The 25917-nt window shown below is 32.7% G+C and overlaps 2 protein-coding genes and 2 long non-coding RNA genes across 4 annotated transcripts; 3 read left to right on the forward strand and 1 right to left on the reverse strand.

Annotated features, from left to right (window-relative positions):
- The first annotated feature begins 32 nt into the window (after positions 1-32).
- Positions 33-10682, forward strand: LOC110996781 (heparan-alpha-glucosaminide N-acetyltransferase-like). Its single transcript, XM_022264609.2, has 10 exons — positions 33-424; positions 2253-2469; positions 2889-3006; positions 5007-5183; positions 5918-6089; positions 7035-7108; positions 7622-7755; positions 8484-8651; positions 9170-9393; positions 9614-10682. Exons 1-10 carry the CDS (start codon positions 184-186, stop codon positions 9790-9792), a joined length of 1704 nt encoding a protein of 567 aa, XP_022120301.2. The 5' UTR covers positions 33-183; the 3' UTR covers positions 9793-10682.
- A 2967-nt stretch (positions 10683-13649) lies between these two features.
- LOC123689178 lies at positions 13650-14963 on the reverse strand. Its single transcript, XR_006750218.1, has 2 exons — positions 14502-14963; positions 13650-13861 (listed from the first exon to the last, which is right to left on the reverse strand). It is a non-coding gene; the product is annotated as an uncharacterized LOC123689178 (long non-coding RNA).
- Positions 14964-14971: 8 nt separating this feature from the next.
- LOC123689179 lies at positions 14972-16534 on the forward strand. The gene is made up of 2 exons (XR_006750219.1): positions 14972-15010; positions 16174-16534. It is a non-coding gene; the product is annotated as an uncharacterized LOC123689179 (long non-coding RNA).
- A 641-nt stretch (positions 16535-17175) lies between these two features.
- Positions 17176-25838, forward strand: LOC110996817 (glucose-6-phosphate isomerase). Its single transcript, XM_045628210.1, has 12 exons — positions 17176-17390; positions 18027-18166; positions 19363-19531; positions 19798-19906; positions 20305-20469; positions 21119-21231; positions 21895-22021; positions 22709-22803; positions 23244-23402; positions 23912-24044; positions 24478-24619; positions 25457-25838. Exons 1-12 carry the CDS (start codon positions 17185-17187, stop codon positions 25642-25644), a joined length of 1746 nt encoding a protein of 581 aa, XP_045484166.1. The 5' UTR covers positions 17176-17184; the 3' UTR covers positions 25645-25838.
- The last annotated feature ends 79 nt before the right edge of the window (positions 25839-25917 follow it).

A 25917-nucleotide genomic window follows, 5' to 3' on the forward strand; every position in this document is an offset into this window, starting at 1 on the left:
GTACATACCTACGTAATTGTATTGTTTTAGAAGGATTACTTGCTGCATTGTGAAGTGGCATGAAAGATCTGTTGAGTTTCGTGATTTTGACGTTTATATAAAATATAATTGTAGTTCTGGCGTGGTGATTCGATTTTTTTAAGTAGATACTGCTTTGTATTACTGATGTAGAAAGTCAACAAAATGCTTGGCCAGTTTAATAACGTTGGTGTTCGCAATTGCAATGGAACTAAACTACGGTATGATCAAGCTTGTTTAGAAATAATTACTGATGGCCCAGTTACTCTCTGGAGCCAGTATGAGGAGTGTGAAGATTGCATGTTGTTAGAGACTGCTAACTTAAAAAAGTCTGGTCCTGTTGTCCTAGAAACAATCAGTCCCATCCGATACGCTATACTCAGCGAAGAACATGAAATTTGCAATGGTAAGTAACTTTTCCAAATATTTTTAACACGCAAACATTCTGTTATTGTAACTCCAACTAAAAATAATTTATGATATTTAAAAAATATAAATCCCTAATATATAAAATATAAATACGGTATATAGATAATGACGTGTTTGTCGACGCTTAGGTCAAGTGACTCATAATAGTATATTAATATTGGCTAAAATTCTGTTTCCTATTTAGTTATGTGAACATCTGTCTAACATTATTGATAAGCACAATCAATATAAATACACAAAGGTTTATCTTTATTCAATTTCCCAATTATTCATATAGCACAGCATTTAGTAATCATTTGTTTTTCAGATAAATTTTTACATGAATAATTTAATTTTAACTGTCATTTATCTGACTAAATTAATTATATTAGTATCTAATTTCTCAATATCTAACTTCTATAAGGCCATTTTTTTATGTGTTCATCTTTTAATATATTGGTGTTACTTAACAGTTTCAATATTAATTTTAACAAATTAATTAATAAAGTATATTTATTATTATTACTAATATCCATTTACTATGTAAGATAAAACTCTGTTATTGCTGTCCTCTTTACATACTCTTAAACCTGTTTTACTGTATTAATTGACATGCAGGGTATGCAATAGCTGCATAATTTACTATGTGTTAATTAGAATTTTTAGATAAATTGTAAAATTTAATACCTTGAACAGCTGTATATATTCTACCTATTACCTTTTTGTGTCATGTGACTAGCAACAATGGAAATTTCCTTTGAGGATTGCTGAATAACTTATATATTACTTAATGTTTAATATTTTCATATAAATATTATAAATTTTGTTAAATATATACTAGCGGACCTGACAGACATTGGCCTGTATGATATTTTAAGCGAGTAGGATATTAACTAAGTATCAAAGTACTGACTATAGTGCCATCTGCCGGCTGATTTGTGAATCTAAACCATCCAGTTCTCCACGTAAACCTAAAAATTATTGAAGTCAGTCCAGCCGTTTTAGAGAAGTACAGCAACATACAAACGTACAGTAGAATTATATATCAATATATCCTATCTTTTAAGTTAGATAAAACTGCACACAATGTGAAAATTTGATTGAAATCAGTTAGGGAGTCCATAGCAGACAAACAACATGACGCTTAATTTATATATATATATTTTATTTGCAATATTGCACTTTAACTACAGTTTATGTTAGGAGTTGTGTAATGCATACAGAAAAGGTTAAAGCAATAAAGCCTTGTTTAGTCAAACCTGTAATGTAAAAATTACTTCTTATTACCATAAACTTCATAATTATAATTTTAATTGCATTAAGTTTTATTTGTAACCTATATCATTTGTGTATCAGATACACATCCATTGTGAAGGCTTATGCTTTGCCTTTAAATGTAGAATACAAGCATAAACTATCACAACATAGCAATAAATATTAAAGTGGTTTCAATAGATTCAGAGAGTACAGAACATTAATTGTATATGAGCAATTTCATTTTTTAATTTATATATATGCTCTAAAATGTTATAATGGGAATGAAGATATATGTGAGGAAAAATAATTTGAGAACTTATGAATCAGGTTGCTGTGTCAACCAATCCATGTAAAATGATCACTAGGACATTATTATGTAGCCAGAAATTTTGATGCGTTAGCAAATATTTAAATGAATATTATGAGTCACAATTTTGATTCGACCAAGTTATATGGCAGTATATATATATAGCATCATAGGTACTTAATACCAAACAAATCATTTTATCTTTTTTTAATAAATTTTATTTTCTTAACAGTCAAGCGTATACACAATAAATCCTTTTCAGGTACCTATGAATTTGGAGAGTTTGGTCAGTATAGCATCAATGTTGCAAATGATAGTCGTAACTGCCAGCCCCGGATGACAGCAGAGCCTGATGCGGCGTACCTCCCGATACTTACGGCGGTAGTTGTGTTATTGTCTTTGGCAACACTGTGGTATATTGTTAAAGGAATTCTCAAGATAATCATTGCTGGACGCTTGTATTCCAGATACTTTGCAAGGTACTCAAATTTATTTCTTTGATATATTATTATTAATATTTGTGTATTTATTTAAATATCTGTATTACGAAAAAGTAAAGTTATAATTGTTAAATTCATAAATTATATTTGCCGTACATGATACTTACAATTCTTGGAAACAACCAAAAATAGTGTACAATCTTTTGTCCTTTGTATGACTATTCTCAAATTCTGATCAAATATTATCTTTGGATTTATGTATGACATATATTACTCAAAGTGAGTGAGGCTGATTGCAGATGGGTGAAGGAAATAAACTCTTTGTGTCTCAAATGCTGGTGTCTCATTATTTTGTCTATGATAGTGTTATTGGGCATAGAGAAAAATTCATCCATTGAGACAGGCACTTAGCTACCAGGCCTTTTAAAGTTTTCTATAACACACCTGTCTTGTTATAGAGAGGACAATGAACTTGGCTCCGAAACGCGCGTGATAGTTTCAAGTGAACCTAGGTCCCCTACGAGATCTAGACTGCGTTCGCTAGACATCTTTAGAGGATTCTCCATTGCGCTTATGGTAAGTTCTAAATCAAACTTAAAATAACTTTATTCATATAGTACACGTATGAACGTCAACATAAAAGATTATAAATTGATTTGATTTGCAAGTCAAGGGCGTAGAGCGAGCGAGCTTATAAATTAATCTCCGCCACTCTTTATAATCCCCAAGTTTTGAGTCATACAATTGAACTGGAGCAAAATATCCCAAGGTTTGGGAAGGATCATTTAAATAATCGCTGAATTTATAAAAATATTTATTGTTTATTAAACGAATATAATTTCCATATAAGGTTTGTCTTGTGGAACCTGGTTGGTCGTACGCGTTAATTAGTTCTGTTTCTAGTATTATTTAAAAAGAGTACCGAGAGTTTTTTACGCTAGCTTTTCTCGGCCAACACCTCTGTCTTCTTTGCCGATGTGTAGGGATGCCAACAGGCTCGAATTTAATGACGTGGAATAAGTGATACCATGATGATCTTATGTTCCAAAATAAACGTATTTTATTTATTTTTTTATTTTATACTGCTGAAAGTCACAATTTGTTTTTTTTTTGTTTTACAATCGTTTATATTTTTTTGTACATCTCCAAGGGTTTAAGAATAATTTTATCAGCTACACTGTCATGCTGATTCATGACAAGGGTTGACTCTCTTCAGAACGAAGATTTAAGACTTCGTTTAAATTAAAAACGTCATTGCACGCACACATGTGTGTCTTCTTACGAGACCAAAGGTACGATCGTTACGATCAAATCAAACCCTGAAACGCGGTAAAAAAGTTATTCCGACCGCACACATATATATCTTCTCGATATCAGGTACTGGGGGAACGGCTAGTCAGTAAGACAGCTCGATAATCTTCTTTTGGATAGAGAAAGAGCACCTTTCCTCCACGACCTTCTACATTTGAGGTTATAATAAGTTAAAAAAATTGAAATTACTGTAGAGCAAGCAACTGCCGGCCATTGTAATATTAATATTAATTGATACAACAGATAAGTTGTATCACTTAATATAACGTGATACATACATGATTATAATGGGGCTACAATTTTTTTTGGTCTGGGCCACAGATTTCTTTATCTGTTTTATGATACGTTTTCAAAATGTTATTAAACCTTTTTGTGGATCCGTTACGATACGATATTTTTGGTATAGCAACATCGATGATCAATGATCATCGTTACCTTATATACACAGTACTGAGATACGAAAAATAGATACAGCCAAGTATATTCTTACTTGCTATTTGAAACAATATACAAACGGTGATTAACTCAAGGTAACAATCGCTATCCAACGGTTTCTTTGTGTAATTTATGTGGGAAATTGTAAACAAGTAATTTGAAACAATTCTTACGTTTAAATATAAAAGTGTAATGTTTTCAACGGTTCAAATTTCACAAAACAATATTGATATAAAACTGTAAATCAATGTTTTGTCAATAATGAAAATTATCTATTTAATATAAAATGTAAAATTAATTTGTATTCATATGTTTTTTATTTATTTTTAAAAGGCACACTCACGAAACACAGAACACACAATTTAAAAAATTTAATATTAAATTGAAGAAAAATTGCATGTGAAATCGTAAAACAAGCTCGCAAGCCTGGCATTGAGTGCCCATGGGCGGTATCACTTAAGATCATGTAAGCTTCCTACCCGTTTGCACTCGGTTTGATAAAACAATTAACAAACATTATAATGTTTTCGTCAAAACCATTTTTTTTTATGTATATAAACATGCCCGCGTATTTCGACATTTGGAGGAAACATCTAAACTATTTTTAAAAGAGTTCAATGATAGTGCATTGATTACACTTTCCGGAAACCTATTGCTGTCGGCTACTACCCGGTTTGGGAGAAAGTTCTTTAGGGAATTTGTGTTATGTTGAATGGTTTCAAAGAACTACACCTCAAATGTGTACTTTCACTTAAAATAAAGAGCTTCTCAATTCCTGGAACATTATAGTGGCCAGTGAACAAATGAAAGATATGTTTTGTTTTTCACAGATATTCGTGAATGCAGGCGGTGGTGGCTACGGCATATTCACTCACTCCGTCTGGAACGGATTGACAGTTGCTGATGTGGTTTTCCCATGGTTCGCATTCGCTATGGGCGAGGCTTTGGTATTGTCGCTTAACGCCCGGCTGAGGACATCTTTGCCGAGGATCACGGCTCTTAAACAGGTAATAAACATTAACTTCATCATATCTGTGGCCATAGGTCAGAATATGATTCATGCAATTTCATTACTTTACAGGACAAGTAATTAAATTAAGAAATCTTGAAGGCTGTATTAAAATATGAAAGACGTGATATGTATTAATAAGTCATACTGAGCAAAAATTTTCTTATCATGGTCTGATCTGTGATCACAGATATAACATTCTATTGTACGTGTATCACTGAAGTCCACAACGGCTAGACCGATTCGAATGATTTTTTTTTTGTATGCGTTAATTAAACCAAGAATAATAAAATTTAGTAGGCAGTGATGTCAGCTAAAGAATAGAATAAAACAAATAATAAAAAGGTTGGGAGGGGGGAGAGAGAGAGAGACAGATAGAGTAATCGCGTGAATAAAATGACGTTTGTGTCCCGCGCTGCGATACGATGTGCAAACTTCCCCCCACTCCCTTATTTAATGTTCAAGAAGTTTGACGGCTACTATAACTGTTATGATTTTCGCTCATATATACAATACCCTATAATATCGTAATACCTAAACAAAACAATCAAATATACAGTATTTGCAATGTTTTTAATCTACACAGTAATAATAAAAATAAATGATAACAAATTTTCTTTTTATTTGGTTTCTGTTTCTTTAACGCTGGCAGCATTACCTCGCTGTATTCCGATATCCGTTGAGGAATATCGTAATTATATGGAATACAAATGAATTGTAAATGTCTTCCAGGTGGCCCAAAGATCCCTATTAATGTCCATAGTTGGCATCTGCCTTAGTTCAGTGAATGTGTCGTGGTATGATGTCCGCTGGCCCGGAGTGTTGCAGCGGTTGGCTGCTATGTACCTCATCGTTGGTGCCGTCGAGTGTGCCTTTATGAGGACCAGCCAGAATATTACGCCAGGTAATTATGCAGATACAGTGTTGTGTGCGAATATCGTCTATGTGTGCATTTAACATGACGGTAATACCATCACAACTGAGCATGAATGAGGGTCCTTCAAGAAAAGAGCGTAACATTTCTTAAAAGGCCGGCAACGCATTTGCCTACCCGTGTGCTCTGTTACATTAAAGAAAATTGTTTTAATAATAACGTAAAAATATACAAAAGTAAATGTAAATAAGGCGTAGATGGCTGATCACGAAACAGGTACAGAAATCTGAGTCCCAGGCTTCATAGGGAGCGCCACTGTTTTTTTATTAATTACCCTTTTTTTATGTTGTAAGTTGTTGTGTAAGATAACTTAAGATTTATAAGTAATTTAAGTCTAAACTAATTTACTAAAAAGGTTATTTAAGATTCGAAAGTGTTCTATTAACGTTATGTATTTACTATGTGCTATATATTTTCATTGTATTTTTATTTGTCACATAAATTTCCAAATAACCCCCGACTCTATTGTTAGTATAATTCACATATTCTGTGCAAATATATATACAGTCAAAACTGTTAAGAACAACATACCGGTTATATTGACCAAAATCAAAGGTCCCGGCTGAATTCTATTGTATTAGGTACTTATTAACAACGTGATCTGTTTTTAAGACCAAATATGGGTAGTCCCTTCGATGTCGTTATAACCGGTCGCCTCACCTCCGCTACTCTCTTTGTTGCAGTGAGTGACATTTAAGATCTTACTGCAGCATCTTCCATTTACGATGTAAAGCTTTTTAATATTTCGGGTCGGCTCTGATTATATCGATTTATTGCTCCTGATCGCCCCTGTAGACTCCAAATACAGGACATTCTATAATAAGATGCATCACTGTTTGATTTAATATCTAATAATTATTAATTTAATAATAAAAATAATAAATTAATATCGTTTGGTTTTTTTTTTTAATTCAGGTCGATCCTTATTCCGTGATATCGCGGCGGGCTGGCAACAATGGTTGGCCACAATTCTATTGGTTGCTATTCAGGTATTTATTTTTATTGCCTAGTGCATATGTTATTGTAAAAATTTATAAAAAACAATATTAATATAAAAATATATTTATGCAAGGGTTTCTGGTCTTATCAATTCGTGGTAATTTTTTACTTAGATAGGTATTTTTTAAAAATTTTTTTTATAGATAGCTAAGCTTAAAAAGCTTATCAATGATTTTATAACTTATATAAATATGATATTATGAGAATTTGGATAAGTATTATATGTTTACATTTTCAAGTTTTACAACGTTAACAATCAGTCAAATAGTCTGTGATCAAGATTCCAAATCGCACAGTCAAGTTTCATCAAAATCGGTTCAGTAGTTTTTAAGGTCCACACATTTTTAAGGGAGTATACGTAGGTAAATCAACTTGAAAGATACTTGAAGTCTGATTAATTAAACAATACATTTATTCAGGTGTGTATAACATTTATTCAGGTGTGTATAACATTTATTCAGGTGCGTATAACATTTATTCAGGTGTGTATAACATTTATTCAGGTGTGTATAACATTGACTGTGTCGGCGCCGGGTTGTCCCCGCGGGTATGTGGGACCCGGGGGTCTTCACCGTACTGCATTAGGTGATTTGTCGCTGGTCAACTGCACCGGTGGCATTGCGGGATATATTGACAGGTGAAATTAAATATATGACATTTTTCTCTGTAGCTTTTATGTGTTTTATATGGAAATACAAAAATTATCTGGTTTTATACTATCATTTTTTTTATTCCGTAGAGTTCTGACATTTCATATAAAATAACAAATATTTCAATGTTACGAATAATACATCGAATTAACTTTAGTTACTTTATTTTTTTAATGCCTACTTATTACAGGTGTAGTAAACCTTTAAAAAAATTCTGATGAACAGGGACTTATTTATCACATTAAACTACTTTTAATGTGGAGCACCGCAGTTAATTAAATGGATACATTCATTAACTAATAAAATGTAGACTCAGATGTTCAGACTCGTATCGAAATTTAAAAATGTGCCCGGCCAAAAAAGGTTTACCATCTCTGACATGTCAAAAAATGATATCTGTTAGAATTTTATGACATATATATTGTTTAAAATATTAGTTTTAGTAATACGAGAGTATAAGTTTTTTTTTAAATAAACTTGAAAAATATATTCCTTAATTTACAATATAAATAATTTATATTATTAAATATAATATATATACTAATATTAATAATACAAATTAAAATACAATATTAGGAATATATACTAATTAGTTAATTAAAAAAACGAAGGAATTAAAGTAGTTTGTATTTTCTAATTTACGTATTCTTAGTTTCAGCCAGACTGGTTGTATGATAAATATTGCAGTATCTCAATAATATTTGTCTCTTTCTAGATTAATCCTCGGCTCTTCCCATTTATACAAGGGTGGCAGATTCCGCAAGATCTACATGACCTTACAGCCCCACGATCCCGAGGGATTGTTGGGAATTCTCTCGGGCGTGCTGGTCGTACAGGCGGGCGCGCACGCAACGAGAATTATGCTTGTGTATAACCACGCCAGGTATTTTTTTTATATAAAAAATCATTATTGTTTATACATTTTTAATATTTTTGACGTGACAACGTCTTATAAATTGGTTTGCCGGGTGACACTTCAAGAAACTGCGTTACGCTCCGCTCACGTTATGCGCTCACAATGAGAGCGAGTGAGAGGCACGCGTCCCTTCCACTCGGGCATGGTTAGCCCGCCTAAGAGCGAGAGAGACAGACATAAAAAGTGATTCATCCTTCTTCCTACTATACGAATGAATATTCACATTAAAATTATTTTACCACTCAAAGTCGTTGTCACGTAAAACTTTCGCCCGTATACCGACTTTACAGGCAACCAATTTTTTTTTATTGTTTATTGATTCTCACATTTTACGTCAATAAATGAGTATGAATGGTATTAAAGTTTTGAAATGTTTTAATCCTTACGTTTTTATGCGTCTAATCTTTCTTTTTGGTAATACTGTTATAGATATTTTAATAATGGTAATACTATAAATACTTTTTCTAACTCAAATATTATTTCAGGGCAAGAATAATGCGTTGGGTGTTCTGGTCGATTGTATTCAGCGTAGTTGGTGGCGCCCTCTGTGAATTTTCCAAAAATGGCGGACCAATCCCAATCAACAAAAACCTTTGGTCCGTGTCTTACTGCTTGGTGACAGCTGGAATGGCGTTCTTTATACAGGCCGTGTTATATTTCTTGGTGGATTTGAAGACAAAGTGGGGTGGTCGCCCCTTGTATTATGCAGGTGCGTTGTGTTTTGGTATATTCTTGGGTATTTTGTACCCACTTACAATATTTATATATGTGTATTATATATGATACAATTATAGTATTCCATGTAATACTGGAAGTGTTACACACACTTATTAAGTTTGAGTAGACCTATAATTAAGACTTTATATTTGCCCTGGAATACATAACTTTGACAAAGTTATTATATAATTAAAATATTTTTATCATTTCAGGACAAAACGCCCTCTTCCTGTATATTGGGAGTGAGCTTCTAAAACGTCATTTCCCGTTATACTGGCATGTGCCAGCCCCAACACACAGCCAATTACTGGCAACACACGCGACCGCCATGTTGATTTGGCTGGCCGTCGGTGTTGCCCTACATAGAAAGCGGATCTTTATAACGCTCTAATATTTGTTGCCAACACATAAACATAGAGAATGGACAGCGTCAATTGGATCGTGAAATATGATACGAAGACTTGAAAATGAATGTGACTAAAACGCCTGTTTTACACACTAGTGGGACTATTTGGAACAGAGATAGACAAAAAGGGGTATATTTTAGAAAGCGTGATATACCTCAGTTCGTGCAGGCCTGTCTTTCTAGATAAAAAATCTAATTAGCATGGACCCAGTTTTGGGGTCGTTCAAGTATTAAAAACGCACTATAGGGGGCATGGGCAGGGGGGCTTTGATTTCTTATTTGGTGATTACCTCAACAGTAATTATTAACTTTTTAAACACATTGTCTATGCCTGTAAACGAAATGCACTTGCGAGGACTCCTACAAAAAATAATACGTAAATTGCAGTCAATTTGCTGACGTAATACTTGAAAAGCCCCTGACGGTGATCACGTGACGATATTAATATAAATTCGAGGATGGCAACTCGTCTATTTCAATTTACTTAGATCTCTTGAATTTTTTCGACATTAAATTACCTAATTAATTGTCTATGTTGCATTTGCAACGGCTTCATTTAGTAGCAGTAGCTATAGACTTGACTGGATAAGATTTAAAGACAATTTTTGGTGCAAATAATTGTTACCATACGCACTCAATGTCATCTGTCAAACTGTGTTAAGATAGAAAAAAGCTTGCGCTAAATCTTGTATCTTAAAATTTTACATTCTTAACATTTTCAAAGTATATTCTCTTAATTCTAGGAATGTAAGATCTGCTATAAATCTGAAGACTGTATTATTTCAAGAATTGGCTGTTGATATAATAAGTTTTGCTAATTGATAAATAAGTGCCTAGAAGTCTTGTAATGAAATATATCCTACATATTTTTTTATCCTTCTATTGTTGCCTACTTAAGGCAGTACAAATGTAATTAAAACAGTTTTAACAATTCAATCAGTTGTGAAATTGGTAACTGTGCTTAAAATTATTTAATTAAAAAAAACCATTAAATTTGTGTAAAGATTTTTTTATTAGATAATTTTATAATATTTTTTTTATTTCTTTAGTTATTACTTAAATCTGTAATAAGCTTGCACATTATTCATCTTTATTTGATTTAGATAAATTAGGTCCTAATTTTGCATTAGAATTAAATTTCAATTATTATGTTCACAGATAACATATAACCAATGATGTAAACAGATAGTTGGTAGTAAAACATATAATTTTACTTATTATTAATTTCATGATATTCAGAACTGTTTATAATAAAAAAATATAAAAATGTTGACATTATTGTTTCATTTAATCTTTCAAACTCACCTGTCTAAACATTTTCTGTTAAGGCTAAAAGTTAGTCAACTGTTTTTTTTTTTTTTATTATGGCCCGCACGGTTTGTGCATTGTGGCCCAGGGTCAAAACAGGGAAACGGGTAAAAAAATAAATGTATCGGATGAAACGGAATTAAGGAAAGGAAAATAATCTATAAAATAAAAGATCAATTCTTATAGAGATAGATATAAAAGGAGTGTAAGAAAAGATATTTACATATATACACATTCATAGGATCTAAATTTTTATATCATTACTTAAGATAAAAGCTGCTAAAAGTTTATATATATGTGGGTCCATTGTTGAAAGTAAACAGGATATGGATGAAGGGAAAGGAATTTGAAGGGAAATGAGACCGTCGATAAGAGCCGACCGTTCGCGCCGAGAACAAACAAAAATGATGTGATTCAAATCAGCTTCAGCATATCCACATTCGCACGTAGGGTTGTCAATAATATTAAACTTAGCAAGGTGAGCTGGGGTGCAGACGTGTCCCAGACGCATACGAGACAGTATTGTTGTAACTCTTTTACCGAATCTCAGTCTCCAAAACCAGGGCTTAATGGGTATAGAAGGTTGAATAGCACGATAATGGCGACCTTTTGAACGATCTTGATTCCAGGATTCAGTCCAGGAATTCCGGAGATAAATCCCAGAAAGAGCCATCAAGTCATGCGCATAGTTTCCAAAAATATCCACATCTCCACTATCCACTGCCTCATTGGCAATACGGTCGGCTTTTTCGTTTCCAGATATTCCACAGTGACCAGGAATCCATGCAAACGATACGGAATAGTTTTCTTTCAAACATTTCAATAGTAAGTTTCTAATTTCGGAAATGACAGGGAATTGATAATGTGATCCAAATGGGAACCGGGCCAGGGCATTTAAAGAACTAAGTGAATCTGTAAAAATTACAGTTTTTTGAAGTTTCAGTAGAAGGATGTATTCTATAGCTTTGAATAGGCCAATACATTCGCCAGTGAACACGGAGGATTCAGGAGGGAGTTTAGTTTTTTGGACAATATTGTAGTTAGAATGTATTACACCAACACCTACACACCCATCACTGGAATGTTTAGATGCATCTGTAAATATTCGATGCCATTGTGGCCACTTAGTATCAACAATATAATTAAATGTTAACTTTTGGTTTTTCTCAATTTTAACAAGACCTATGCTTGTATGTATATCAGGAGAGATTATAAGGGAATCGTAACTATATTTGAACAAAGGATTGGAATTCGCTTGGTGAGTAGGAGCCTTAAGAGAAGTAAATCTTGTGTAACTTGTAACCAAACATGGTGTGCGTTTGTTTTTCCAAAATTGAGAAGTGTGGATTATATATGTCAGGGATGTCAGTTTAGGTGTAAGGATATGGTTACTAAATTGCATACAACGGAAAAGGAATTTATCAGATAGAAATTGTCGGCGTAAGTTTAATGGTGGCTCTACACATTCGGTTCTCATACAATTGATTGGGCTTGACTTCATAGCTCCTAAGACTATTCTCATTGCTTTTGCTTGAATACTATCCAATTTTTTGAAAGCAGAAACAGTTCCTGGTTCTAACAGGAAAGTACCGTAATCCATTACACTTCTGATTATGGCGTTGTAAATCAGTTTTAAGGAGTGTGAATGCGCTCCCCACCAGATGCCCGATAAACATCTAAGAATATTTAAATTTCGTTCACATCTCGCTGTTACATACTCACAGTGGGATACACCGGTGAGTTTAGAATCTAGAATTACCCCCAAGAATTTGACATTATTAGTTGAGGGAATCAAAACATTATCAAACTCTACCTGGATCGGGGGAGGCTTACGCATTCTGGAAAACAACACAACCCTGCTCTTGGATACAGATATGTCTAGACCATTCGAAGTCAGCCATGAGTTTAAAAATGAAAGGGAAGATGTTAGAATTTGACAATTATTTTCAATTGATTTGCCCGATTGGTATATAAGAAGATCGTCTGCATATTGTAGTACATTTGTTGATGCCTGCAATGATGTTTCTAAATCATACGTATAGATGTTCAAACTATAAGATCAACTATAAAAAAAAAAAAACATTTGTGCAATTCACACATGGTAGAAGTGAAACCTTCAAAAACAAATATAAATTAATCATTTTCCACTATCTAAATGTGTGTGTTCTTTAAAAACAGTATATTTTAATTATAAATTTTAATTTATAAGTTTAATATAAATCTTTAATTTGACAAAAACTAAAACAACGAAAGTTTGAAATTCGATCAAAAAAAAGCGGCAGTAAATAGAGGCTGTATAATGCCTCCTATCTCATTTTCTCCCACGTTAAATCATATGATGAATTGATGTTTCTGTCTCTCTTTACCGCTGCATCCGGTTTGAAATCACGACGATTCGAAAGAAGTTTATCTATCTCATTTTCTCCCACGTTAAATCATATGAATTAATGTTTCTGTCTCTTTTTACTGTCGCTTTTTCGTTGCATCCGGTTTGAAATCACAACGATTCTAAAGAAGTTTCACTTCAAAAAGTATTTATATACTGAATGTTTTTATTGATTGCAAAAAAGTAAAAAATAAGGTAAGAGTTAAAAGTTTAAATATTAAGCATTGGGAATTATAACTGGGAACTATAGTTCCCAATGCTCAGTTTCCCTTAGTTTTTACGTCCTGGTGACAATATTTGCATGTGCCTCCGAAGTCTTTTTTAATAAAATGATTCCATAAATCACTTCTACCCGACATGCTGAAAAAATATATTTATTCCTCATTTATTATATGTATTAAACTTGATAAACAATGATATTTTAAGTAATTAGTCACTAGTTTCGAGTAATATTCAAAATCCTATTAGGATTAGTTAGCATAATTTCCAATAAGAATTCCACATATTACTTATTAGTTATTTCAATGCTGATTATTCCTGTGTAAAAGTAAATTTAAATGATAATCACAACTAACAGAACAAACTGAAAATAATAGCGTCAAAGTAAAAGATAATGTAATGAATTTATGATAACTTATTATTATTTTACAATTTTATTATGCTTAAAATTATTATTTATAATTTAGAGTATAGATTATTTGATGATTGTATTTGTTAAATATGTTTTACTCGATGTAAGTAAGTCGATTGACTCGATACCAACATTCACGAACAAAATGACGAGTCGTCTTGAGACGATCAAAAAGAAGCGGGGGGCATTCGGACCGATCCGCTTGACCAAGACGGACGTTCAATTGTAAGCTGTGTGGTTGTTTAAGGATAAGAAGTGTTGGAAATATACTTAGTTATTGTTGTAACAAAGCAGGCGTTTATTATTATACACCGAAAATCGAATAGAGAGAATTCATCTCAATAAGAAGCGCTTTACTTATTTACTTACCTACTCTCAATTAGTTATTATTTCGCAACAAACACTACATGAAAATCTGATGAAAATCAATCATGAAAATACTTATATTACGCTAATAACAGTATTCATTAAACGACAACAACAAATGAATAATGCAATATCAATCGTCACAGATTATAAATACATAAAGTCAAAGACTACAAACGTAACTTTTTTATTAAAGAGAGGCGAGTAAAGGATACTAAACATACAGCCATCTCGCGAGTTTATGAGTAGTTAACTCTTTAACCGGCAGCACTCTTATAATTCAGGCACATTCAACTAAATGCAAATAATTGTATGGTTTATACCAAAACAGAAAAAAATCGAATGTCGATTTTCAAGGGTGATATATCGATTCAGTGAATCGACACAGTACTTCATATCGATTTAAAAAATCGATACTTTCTGCTCGAAAAATCGATTCTTCGATTAATCGATCTCAGATCGCCATCCCTAATCCGGGCGAAGCCATGTTTCCGACAGAGTTGAGACAAAAGGTTCAAATTTATTATGCAAATAGATTAAATCGTTTTTATTGCAGATTGCGCTTCTGCAATTCCACTGGATTATTTGTTCGCGTTCGGGACGCATAAGTGGATTTTAATTGAGTTAAGGAAGCAAGTGTTGGGCGGCGTTGTTCGGTTACATTGTTGTCAGAGTTAGAAATGGATTTTATTTCAGTCAAAAGTTGGATAACATCAGAGATTGAGAACATTGTTTCATTATTGTTGTCGTTACTGTTTATTAAAGCGACCCCGTTAGGAGAAGCTGGAGCATCATAGTCCTTTATTAAACTGAAGTGTTCTGTTTTGTTATACCCCAGTCGTTTTAGTTTGGGGGTTGTTGGTTTAACAAATATGTTTTTCTTATAAGATCTACTATACGACGGAATCGAGGAAGAGGAAGACGATACAGATGGCACAGGAGAATTAGGAGAATTATGCATGTTTGAAAACTTTACTATTTCAGCAAAAGATTTTGACACAGGATCATACACTTTGTTTGCTTCTGCATAAGATACACATTTCTGAGCCATATATAATTTAATTTTAGTCTGTCGTACATATTCTGGACATTTCCTGTTTGTAGCAAAGTGTAGACCTGAACACAGACAGCAAGATGCTGCATCATCTTGTATGTTGCATGTGTCCCCAGTATGGCCTTGGCCACACTTGTAACATCGGGGTCGAGAGTTACAATTGGACTTAGTATGACCAAATCGGCAACAAGAATAACACTGAATAGTGGGGTATGAATAAAGTTCCACGGGTAGGGCATTGTAGCATACAAACACATGTTTAGGTAGAGCTTGGCCATCAAAAGTTATAACAACAGTCTGTGATGGCTTCCACTCAGGTGGGGAGCTGTTACGCACTTTATAATTTAGGCGTCTAATTTTTATTATTCCTCCGCTGCCTACAGGTAAGGAGATATTGTCTAATATATCTTCAGGAGACCATTCTGCGGGAATACCTCGCACAAGCCCCATTCGAGTCACATTAAATGAAGGAATAAAAGCTTTAAAATTATTAATTGTCAGGCAAGGGTTATTAACAAATTCATTTGCAAATTTGTGTTCTGAAAATGATAGGGAAATTCGGTTTCTGCCTATCCTTTTAATGCTACCATTAATAATGTTTTTAAATGAATTTTTCTTTAGGAAATACCCAAATTGGACTGGGTGCAGGGAGGCGATGCCAGTATCTAAAGAAACTTTTTGCACATGAACTACAAACGGCCCTATGTCATAGGCCTCATAAAACGATCTGCCTGTAGGATTTTTTGGAGACTGAGAACTATCTGATGGGGGGTGTTGTTGGATATTAACAGTTACACTTGTTTTATGTGCTGGGTCACCTTTTTGCTGAAAACTATCTATATCGTTAGCATTCTTAATCTCAGTACATAATGAGGGAAATTCAATATCCGGTATTTGGCACGAACAATCAGTCTCTTTTTGCTTGTTACGACGCGTCGGGTCAAATCTTTTTTTCCTCTTATTACAATGTTTGCAAATTTTACCTAATCTCATTCTTTTACGGTCACTCCGTTGATCCACATCTGTGTCTACACTGGACTCGTCCAGTTTAGAAAATCTATTTTCTACTACAATATTACATGCAACCTCGGGGGGCGAGCCCCCGATATCCGGGGGCTCGTTCATTTTTTCGCCTGATTCCAGGCCTTGAGGAAAAAGTATAAAAACTTACCAAATATTGAAGAATATATACACAAATTAAAAAATTAAACAATTAAGTTAAACTACTACATACAATTATATACAAATTGATCTTTTATATCAATTAAATTAAATTTATAAATTTTACTAAAAAACAAAACTCCCGCCACGACCAACGTTTCCCGCCTTTTTTTCTAGTCAACTGTTTGTTATTTTGGTTACCTTGTTTTAACAAATAAAAGTTATGGTGACTAATATTGTACTGTACTCGGGTCGTATGTCCACGTTTTATTACAAGTACGACTTAGGAATCTTAAGGAATATTAAATACAAGTTCTTTTATTTCATTCTTGTTCTAGATAAAAAAAAAATAATGGTTGTTACAACAAGGTAAAATTAATCATTAATTCAGTCTTATTTTGTATAAGGCGCCTTACGGATAAAACGGAATGCGAATAACCTTCACGTGTCATTGAAACGTCAAAAAGACGTATGTTGATAACAGCGGTATTGGTTCAGTTTCGGTTTTCTCGGTGTTTAAAATCACGTACGTTTTGTATTAAAAATATGGAGCCAAAGGTGAATTTAAGACAAGACCCCGCTTATCAAAAGCTGCAAGAACATTATAATACAAATGCCGACAAGATCAATATACAACAATTATTTCAACAAGATGCCGAACGGTTTAACAAATACTGGTATTTTATTTACAATTAATAAATTAAATAACAAAAATATTGAAAACTTGAACTATACATTATACCCGGAATTAAAAGTTATTTATGCAAACAGAAAATAATTCGTTATGACCTTATCAAAACTTCAAAGTTCAAGTGACTTTCAAAATAATATAATAAAGGTCGTTCGAAACAGTGTCACCTACAAACTTTTTATATAGTTTTGAAATATTAATACTATATAAAACTATTATTCCTATTATAATAATTGATTTGGAATGTTATTTCCTGGAATAAGTTCACATATTAATATAATTGAAGAACTTATTCATGAAAAGGCTTATTTGACACTAATTATTATTTTTATAAATATTATATAAATATTATTATTAATTATATTATCCGTATGCTATTGCTAACATATGTGGAATTTATTAATTAAATATCAGAATTTCTACAGTAGGAAGTTATTATTGCCGACATAAAAAACTTAAATTCTTAAATAGCATTGAATGAAATCACCTCGCTTCTAATATTTTTTTCATTATATACTTGCCACATGTGATGCAATTGTACAATTCCTGTAAATAACTTTTAAAATAACCAAACTCCGTATATACATGTAAAATTGTATTTTTAATATAACATCATTTTTAGTCTTCGCATTCCCACTCCCAATGATGGTGAAATCTTGCTTGACTACTCCAAGAACAGAATGGATGATGCAGCATTCTCCCTGCTTTTAAATTTAGCCAAAAGTCGCAATGTTGAAAAAGCAAGAGATGCTATGTTTTCTGGTGAGTCATTTACAGATAGCATAAATTTCACAATAATTACAAAGACTTATGTCAGTGTAACAATCACATAATAAGGTCTAATAGATAATTGCTAACATAACTAAGCCTAAGTCTGCACAGATATTATAATGGTATGCATTCTAAATTTCATCCATCTTACCACAACTTATGTAAAAATATTTCATAAATATTATAAACTACTCAATTTGTTAATACTTAAGCTATAATAAGGAAACATAACATACTTATGGTCAAATAAAATTAAGTTTATTCTAAATTAATAATAATAATAATAATAACAATAGCCTTTATTCAGATACATTTTACATTATATATTTTATATACATTTTAACAAATTTTCATTTTAATCTAATTCTGGTGCATCTGTGTGCCCTTTTTTGGCAAAGGCCTCCTCCAAATCCCGCCATTCCTCTCTGCACTGTGCCACTCTCTGCCATGTACCACCTGCCGTTTCTTTAATGTGGTCAATCCACCTTCTCTGTTGTCTCCCTCTTTTGCGTTTGCTGTACCTTGGGCACCAGTTAAGCAGTTTTTTGCTCCACTTTTCTGTACCTCTTGCGATGTGTCCCATCCATTTCCACTTTAGCTTCTTGATCGTTATTGTAACATCTGTTACCTTTGTTATTTTCCTTAATACTGTATTCTTTATTTTGTCTCTTCTTGTTTTCCCTATCATACATCGTTCCATCGCTCTTTGACACACCTGTAACTTTGTATACTGTGCTTTAGTAGGCGCCCAAGTTTGTGATCCATATGTTAGTACAGGTAGTACACAAGTATTGAAGACCTTTCTTTTAATTACCATGCTTGTTTTCTTATTTTTCATGACTTCTTTAAGCGCCCAAAAGCTCTTCCATGCTTTTGCTATTCTTGTGTCGATTTCTTTTGTTGTTGATATTGTCATAGATATTGTCTGCCCGAGGTACAAGTACTCATCTACGTATTCTATAATATTGTTATTTAACAGTATTTTTTCCTTTCTGGAATTCGTCATTACTTTGGTTTTCTCGGTATTCATTTTCAGACCGACATACCTACTTTCTGTGTCAAGGTCTGTGACCATCTTCTCCAGTTCATCGCGTGTTGAGGCAAATAGAATTAGGTCTATTCTAAATTAATTTTTAGTATATTATGGGTGTGGATTTACAATCTTAATGAAGTAAGTAATTTTTTAGGTGAGAAGATAAACTTCACAGAAGACCGTGCAGTGTTACACATTGCTCTTCGAAACAGACAAAACAGACCTATATTGGTTAATGGCAAAGATGTAACACCTGATGTAAATGCTGTTCTGGCTCATATGAAAGAGTTTTCAGAGCAAGTCATTAGTGGATCTTGGAAAGGGTAATTAACAAAATCTTACAATTTAACGTATTAATTATAGGATAACCGTGAATTTTGTAAAAAAAAAAATTAATTTGCGCATAATTTTTTTTTTGTCAAAATGTCGGTATTTAGATACCAAGATTTTGGCCTCGTTGGTTCTATGTGCAACTCTCACGCCTTCCGCCGGGAATCGAACCTACATTCTCAGTCGCACACCTAAGCCATTGGGTCAACACTGTTCTTAAGTAATAGTTATATAGTGTAGTATATACTTTTATTTACAGATATACTGGTAAAGCAATAACTGACATCATTAACATTGGTATTGGAGGATCAGATCTTGGACCTCTCATGGTCACTGAAGCTCTGAAACCATATGCTACCCAACTTAAGGTATTGACAAACTATATATATATATATATTTCTGTAACAAATAAAGTCAAATTCTACTAGCTGATTTGATATTATTGCTTCCTTATATCATCCAAATTACGTTTTAATTTAATTAAATTAGTTTTAAATTATTTATTAGGCGTAATGTTAAATTCTTAAAAGGCCGGCAATGCACTCGCGAGCCCTCTAGCATCGAGTGTTCATGAGCGGCGGTATCACTTAACTTCAGGTGAGCCTCCTGCCCGTTTGCCCCCATTTCTATAAAAAAATAGCAATTTATTAAAAAAAAATATCAACTGAATTACCCAACATACTAATAGTGGATCTAATAGGCTGTATAAAACATTATAAATAGTTGCAGAAATCTAGTATATATCAGTATATATTTTTATTTACAGGTTCACTTTGTATCCAACATTGATGGTACTCATTTAGCGGAAGTACTCAAGCGGCTGAACCCTGAGACTGCCCTTTTCATCATCGCTTCGAAGACGTTCACCACTCAGGAGACAATCACTAATGCCACTTCAGCCAAGAACTGGTTTTTGGATGTCGCGAAGGATGTAAGGACATTAATTTTAACTAAATATTTCGGAGTTTATTTTTTTTTTTTCAAAATTTGCCTAAAAATAAACGAGACAAATATATTCTTTCCCAGGCTTATTATTATGTTTAATATATAGGTTAATCATCATCTGATTAACATATTTGTTCAATATAAATGTTAGATAGATTTTAGATACAAACAAGTATTATTTTTTAAATGGCATACATATTTATTGATGCGTTATTAACCATAATTGAATTCATCTTAAGTTTCAATTTCGTCTTGAGTATGTCAAACTTATTACAGGAAAAATGCTTTAACAGCCATTGACACTAGAGTTTAGTTTAATTGACGTTCTAGAATACTAAAATCACCGCAAAATAAGTAAAATAATCGGTATTCAATGTTTTGATAATGAAATAGTCTACTTGCCTTTCTGGCAACGCATTCACTTATTTTTTTTTAATGGAATCTCGCTGTTGGCCTTAAGGGCCTTTACCACTCAGCACGGGCTGATTTGGCGAGCTTAGCTCGGCTTGTAAGAGATTCACTTATACGTGTCCATGGTTGCTTTTATGGTAGTTAGTTAGGTGGTTACTCGTAGTTCCCCCCCCCCCTTTTTGATGAAATAATCTCAGGTTAGCTAAAGTTATTTATTTTTTCAGCCATCAGCTGTTTCCAAGCATTTCGTTGCGTTATCCACAAACGGCGAGAAAGTCACCGCTTTCGGAATCGACCCCAAAAATATGTTTGGATTTTGGGACTGGGTTGGAGGAAGGTGAGATTTGTTTCGTATATAATTATTTTATGAAATCGACTTGACTTGTTTTTTGCCAGTTCTTGTCTTCCGTTCTACGCCCTTGATTTGAGAACTGGCAGTAAATTTATAATTAGAAGCATTCAATGTATATTTATTTTTTGATGTTCATAAGTGTTCATTATTATTATATGATTTTATTTTATTTTTACTTATGTAACTTAAATGACGTTGTGGTTTATGACATTTTCTTTTGAATTATTGTATGTAAAGGGAGGATAAAACTTGCTGAGTTTCTTGCCCGTTCTTCTCAGAACAAGACCTCCTGGTAGTCTTGCGAACGGATGGCGTAGTTTTGCTCTTTCGCGAATTTATTAAACGTTTTTGACATTCATAAGCATGCCTTTAGTCGCATCTAAACTGAATAAATAAATTGATTTGATTTGATTTATGTTACCTACTACCTCTTGATATCGCATTCGAAACTGAATAAACGTTCTCTAACTAGTGGAAAAATCTAGAAACATTCTTCCGTCCGACCCTTCTTCGTCACTATATGTTTAAGTTTTGTTTAAATATTCTATAAATAATAAATATTATTGCAACAATTTAGTTCTGTCACACAAGATTTTAATATTTCCGAGCGAGAATTATATGTTTAATAGTTTCAAAAAATTGTTGTAGATATTCTCTCTGGTCAGCCATCGGTCTATCTATATCTTTGTACATTGGGTTTGACAACTTTGAGAAATTATTGGACGGAGCCAGCTTCATGGACCAACACTTCCTTAGTGCGCCATTGGAGAAAAATGTAAGAATTTTTCTTTGATTAACAAATTGTTAAATGTGACAACATGTCTAAGAAATATCGTCTCCATCGACATTAGTGGGCCATATGTGCGTAGATTTTTTATTTGTGCCTTCATAATATTATTTTGCTTAGAATATATGAAATGCACCAATTAATAACAACAAATAACAATCTAATCGACCCAACAACACAATGATTCTCCGAACTATTACGTCCCCACTGTTAAAAGTCAAGATGGCGCCTCGAGATCATTAGGTTTTTTTTCGTTACGAAATTCCTTAATTCGATCGCCGCGCTCAAAACCTGTGATAAAATCTATGCAATAGCTTAAAAATTAAATTATGATTATTAAAATTAATAAAAGAAATTTCAACAATTGACCAAAGCAATAATAATAATAAAAACTTCTAATACATTACATAATTATAAATACTATTTTTTGAATTTACATTTAGATAATTAACAACTTATTAAATACAATCCTATGTCTTACTTCTAATTACAAAATACCTCTCGTCGCTACGCGAATATTTTTCTCATTATCTCATTTTTAAAACATAATCGTAACAATTGAAATTTTCTTAATCTATTACAAAATGATATTATATATTATTTGGCTTCGTCTAACTAAAAATATGACTATAGTTTAAAATAAGGCACTGTGAGACTTATTTTAGATGTTTGTAGGCCCCTGTTATTTTGGCCCTACTTGGGGTATGGTACAGCAACTTCTATGGAGCAGAGACACACGCACTCTTGCCATACGATCAATATCTGCATAGGTAAGTAGAAAACATAATAGTTTTATATTGTATTAGTGTATTATATATATTGAGAAACTTCGTAGTATTTATATGTATGTGTTCTTGAATGTGGAAATAATATAAATATTCTTTTGGCACGATGGAGAAAAATCATGCAAAAACACCTTTTTTTTCCTACGAACAGTTTTGGTGGCCCCAAAAAAATGTACTTCGTACATGACATGGTACAGAGCGAATGAATGAATACAAATTTTGCTTAATATTCTTAAATAAAAATTTCACGTTAAAAACTGTGTATTGTGGTACTTCTACCCATGTATCAATAAAAAAAAGAAACCAATCATTAAAAAAAAAAAGTAGTTGCCTGGATCGCTGTAAGTCTTAATCGCCTTTTACTTTATTGTATGTAATGAGTTTATCTGATTTTTTTTTAATTTATCCACTGGGTTTTCATTTAGATTTGCAGCATACTTCCAACAAGGTGACATGGAGAGTAATGGGAAATACGTGACCCGTTCGGGTTCCGAAGTGGATTACAGCACGGGGCCAATTGTTTGGGGTGAACCGGGTACGAACGGTCAACATGCCTTCTATCAGCTCATACACCAGGGAACTAGGTGAGCCCAATTCATAAGTATTATTTAATGTAAAACACTACGATACGAGTTTTTCATAGGCTAACTTTGGACCTTTTTTCATTGTTATGAACTGGCAAAAGTTCTATTATTTGTTAGTAATTATAGTAATTAGTTTATTTCTTGTATGTTTTTTCTTTCACTCTTATCAATTTAGAGACACCCGTTAAGGCAGGAGTGTTTTTTATAAATAAAAATAAAAACTTTACAATTTGTGGTGTTCCCTTTGTTTTCGAATGCTGTCTACGAATTCATTTAATTTATTGAATTCCAATATTTACTCTTATTTTGCATAATGTCAGCTTGGAATTGACGTCATAAAACAGAATGATTGTAAGTCGGTCCAGTTGTTTAGGAGGAGTTTACAAACACACACACTAATTTACGTGTAGAAGATATTGATTTAAGTCGATAAATTTAGTTTATGGCAGCTGGAACATATCAGATTTAATGTGCTCAGATTAGATTTTGTATTAATATAACCTTTTCAGGTTGATCCCATGCGATTTCATAGCACCTGCGCAGACGCATAACCCGATATCGGGAGGCATTCATCACAAGATATTGCTCGCTAACTTCCTTGCCCAGACTGAGGCGCTTATGAAGGGCAAGACCGCTGCAGAGGTATTAATAATGTTCTATTTTAGTTCTAGTTTCCAGTTGTATTACATTTTAATAACATTTCTTACAGCTTTCTTCGTTAATCATTTCAAATGGATGGCCAAGATTAAAAGTAACAGACTTTGCAATAAGTCAATCAAACTTGAATATAGTCTCAGGAGCTGTCAAAGCATCTTTTTCTATATGACGTTTGACATATTTTATAGCTGTCAAGATTAGGGTGTGACTTGATTATATGTTCCTGAGAATTCACGGCGGTATCACGTAACATCGGGTGAGCCTCCTGCCCATTTGCCCCCTTTCTATACAAAATAAATAAATAAAAATAAATCAACAATACAATATACAAAAAAGACAATGTTTTTAATTAAATTAGCATAGCAATTAGATAACACATAAAAACACGTTTTACGAAAATTATTTATTCTTTAAAAAGGCAGAGGCTGAATTGAAGAAGTCTGGGATGGCGCCAGAAGCGATATCCAAGATTTTACCTCACAAAGTTTTCAAAGGAAACAGACCCACTAACTCCATCGTTGTGAAGAAAGTCACCCCATTCACTCTTGGCGCTCTTATTGGTAAGTGGTTCCAATAAAGTCTTTCTCAAATTAACATTTTTCTAATCTTAAAAGAATTCATGTACAGTTTAAACTCAATAATTAGACTGGTTAATTTAAATCTCTCTATAATTTTTTTTTCCGTCCCTTGACATGTACTCGAAATTCAATAAAATCAATTTTAATTATTTGAAGTTGAAGGAATAGTGTCTTACCGATATGCGATAATTTGATGTCTGGGCTACTCTACTCTCTATAATTTGAAGTATTTATTATTCGTTAATTGTCAATTCTGACTGAACTCTGAAGTCGCTAACTCAGAAAAATAATACGGACTTTTTATCGAAAAAAAAAATTGACAATAATTGTAATTAATTTTTTATACATAATTATGATTTAAATAACAAAAAGTGACGAATTTTGATCAAACTCTTATTTACTTGAGTCCGTCCCCCTTGTGGTTGTTTTAAACTTTTATTATTTTGAACTCTTTGTAGTTCAAAATGTATCTATGGTCTCTTGAATTTAAATTATGGAGAGTCGACTGTATTATTTTCATTGAAAATCGAGCTGTTGAACGTTTTATAAAATTATATATATTTGCTTGATAAACGTACATTTAATTATTTATATTTTCCACGATATTAATACTACATAATATATATAATTTTTTCATTAAACAATTTAAATAAGAACAAAATCGAATCAAATTATATTGTGGTTCTTAAAATAAAAGGAATCTCAATTATTAACATAATAATAAAAATCAACGGTCAACGGTCAACGGTCATAATATATATATTATATACAAATAACATTACCTGTAGGAGCGTTCTGATCAATATGATTTATTTTCAGCGATGTATGAGCACAAAATCTTCACTCAGGGTGTGATTTGGGATATCAACTCCTTCGACCAATGGGGTGTCGAGTTGGGAAAGCAATTGGCGAAGGCAATCGAACCCGAGCTACTTGATGGAAGTAAAGTTTCATCGCACGATCCCTCGACTAATGGATTGATCAATTTCTTGAAGGAAAACTTTTAATACTCAGACAACTTAGATCAGTGTCGTTTATACAATATATTTATATTCGTCTAAAAATCATTTTAATATGTCACTCATTAAAATCTATTTATATTTGTTTTTATTAAAATTTAAATCGTTTTATCACTGTTAAATTATTTAAATTTTGGTTGTAGGATAAAAGGATTGTGTTGAATGCACCGCTGACCGCGCATGGTTCGCGTTAGTTATTAAGTAAATATATATGGTTAGAGATGTATTTGTATGTTGAAATAAATATTAGCACAAATTGGA

The sequence above is a fragment of the Pieris rapae genome, chromosome 5 (assembly GCF_905147795.1).
Source record: "Pieris rapae chromosome 5, ilPieRapa1.1, whole genome shotgun sequence".
NCBI classification, from domain to species: Eukaryota; Metazoa; Arthropoda; class Insecta; order Lepidoptera; family Pieridae; genus Pieris; species Pieris rapae.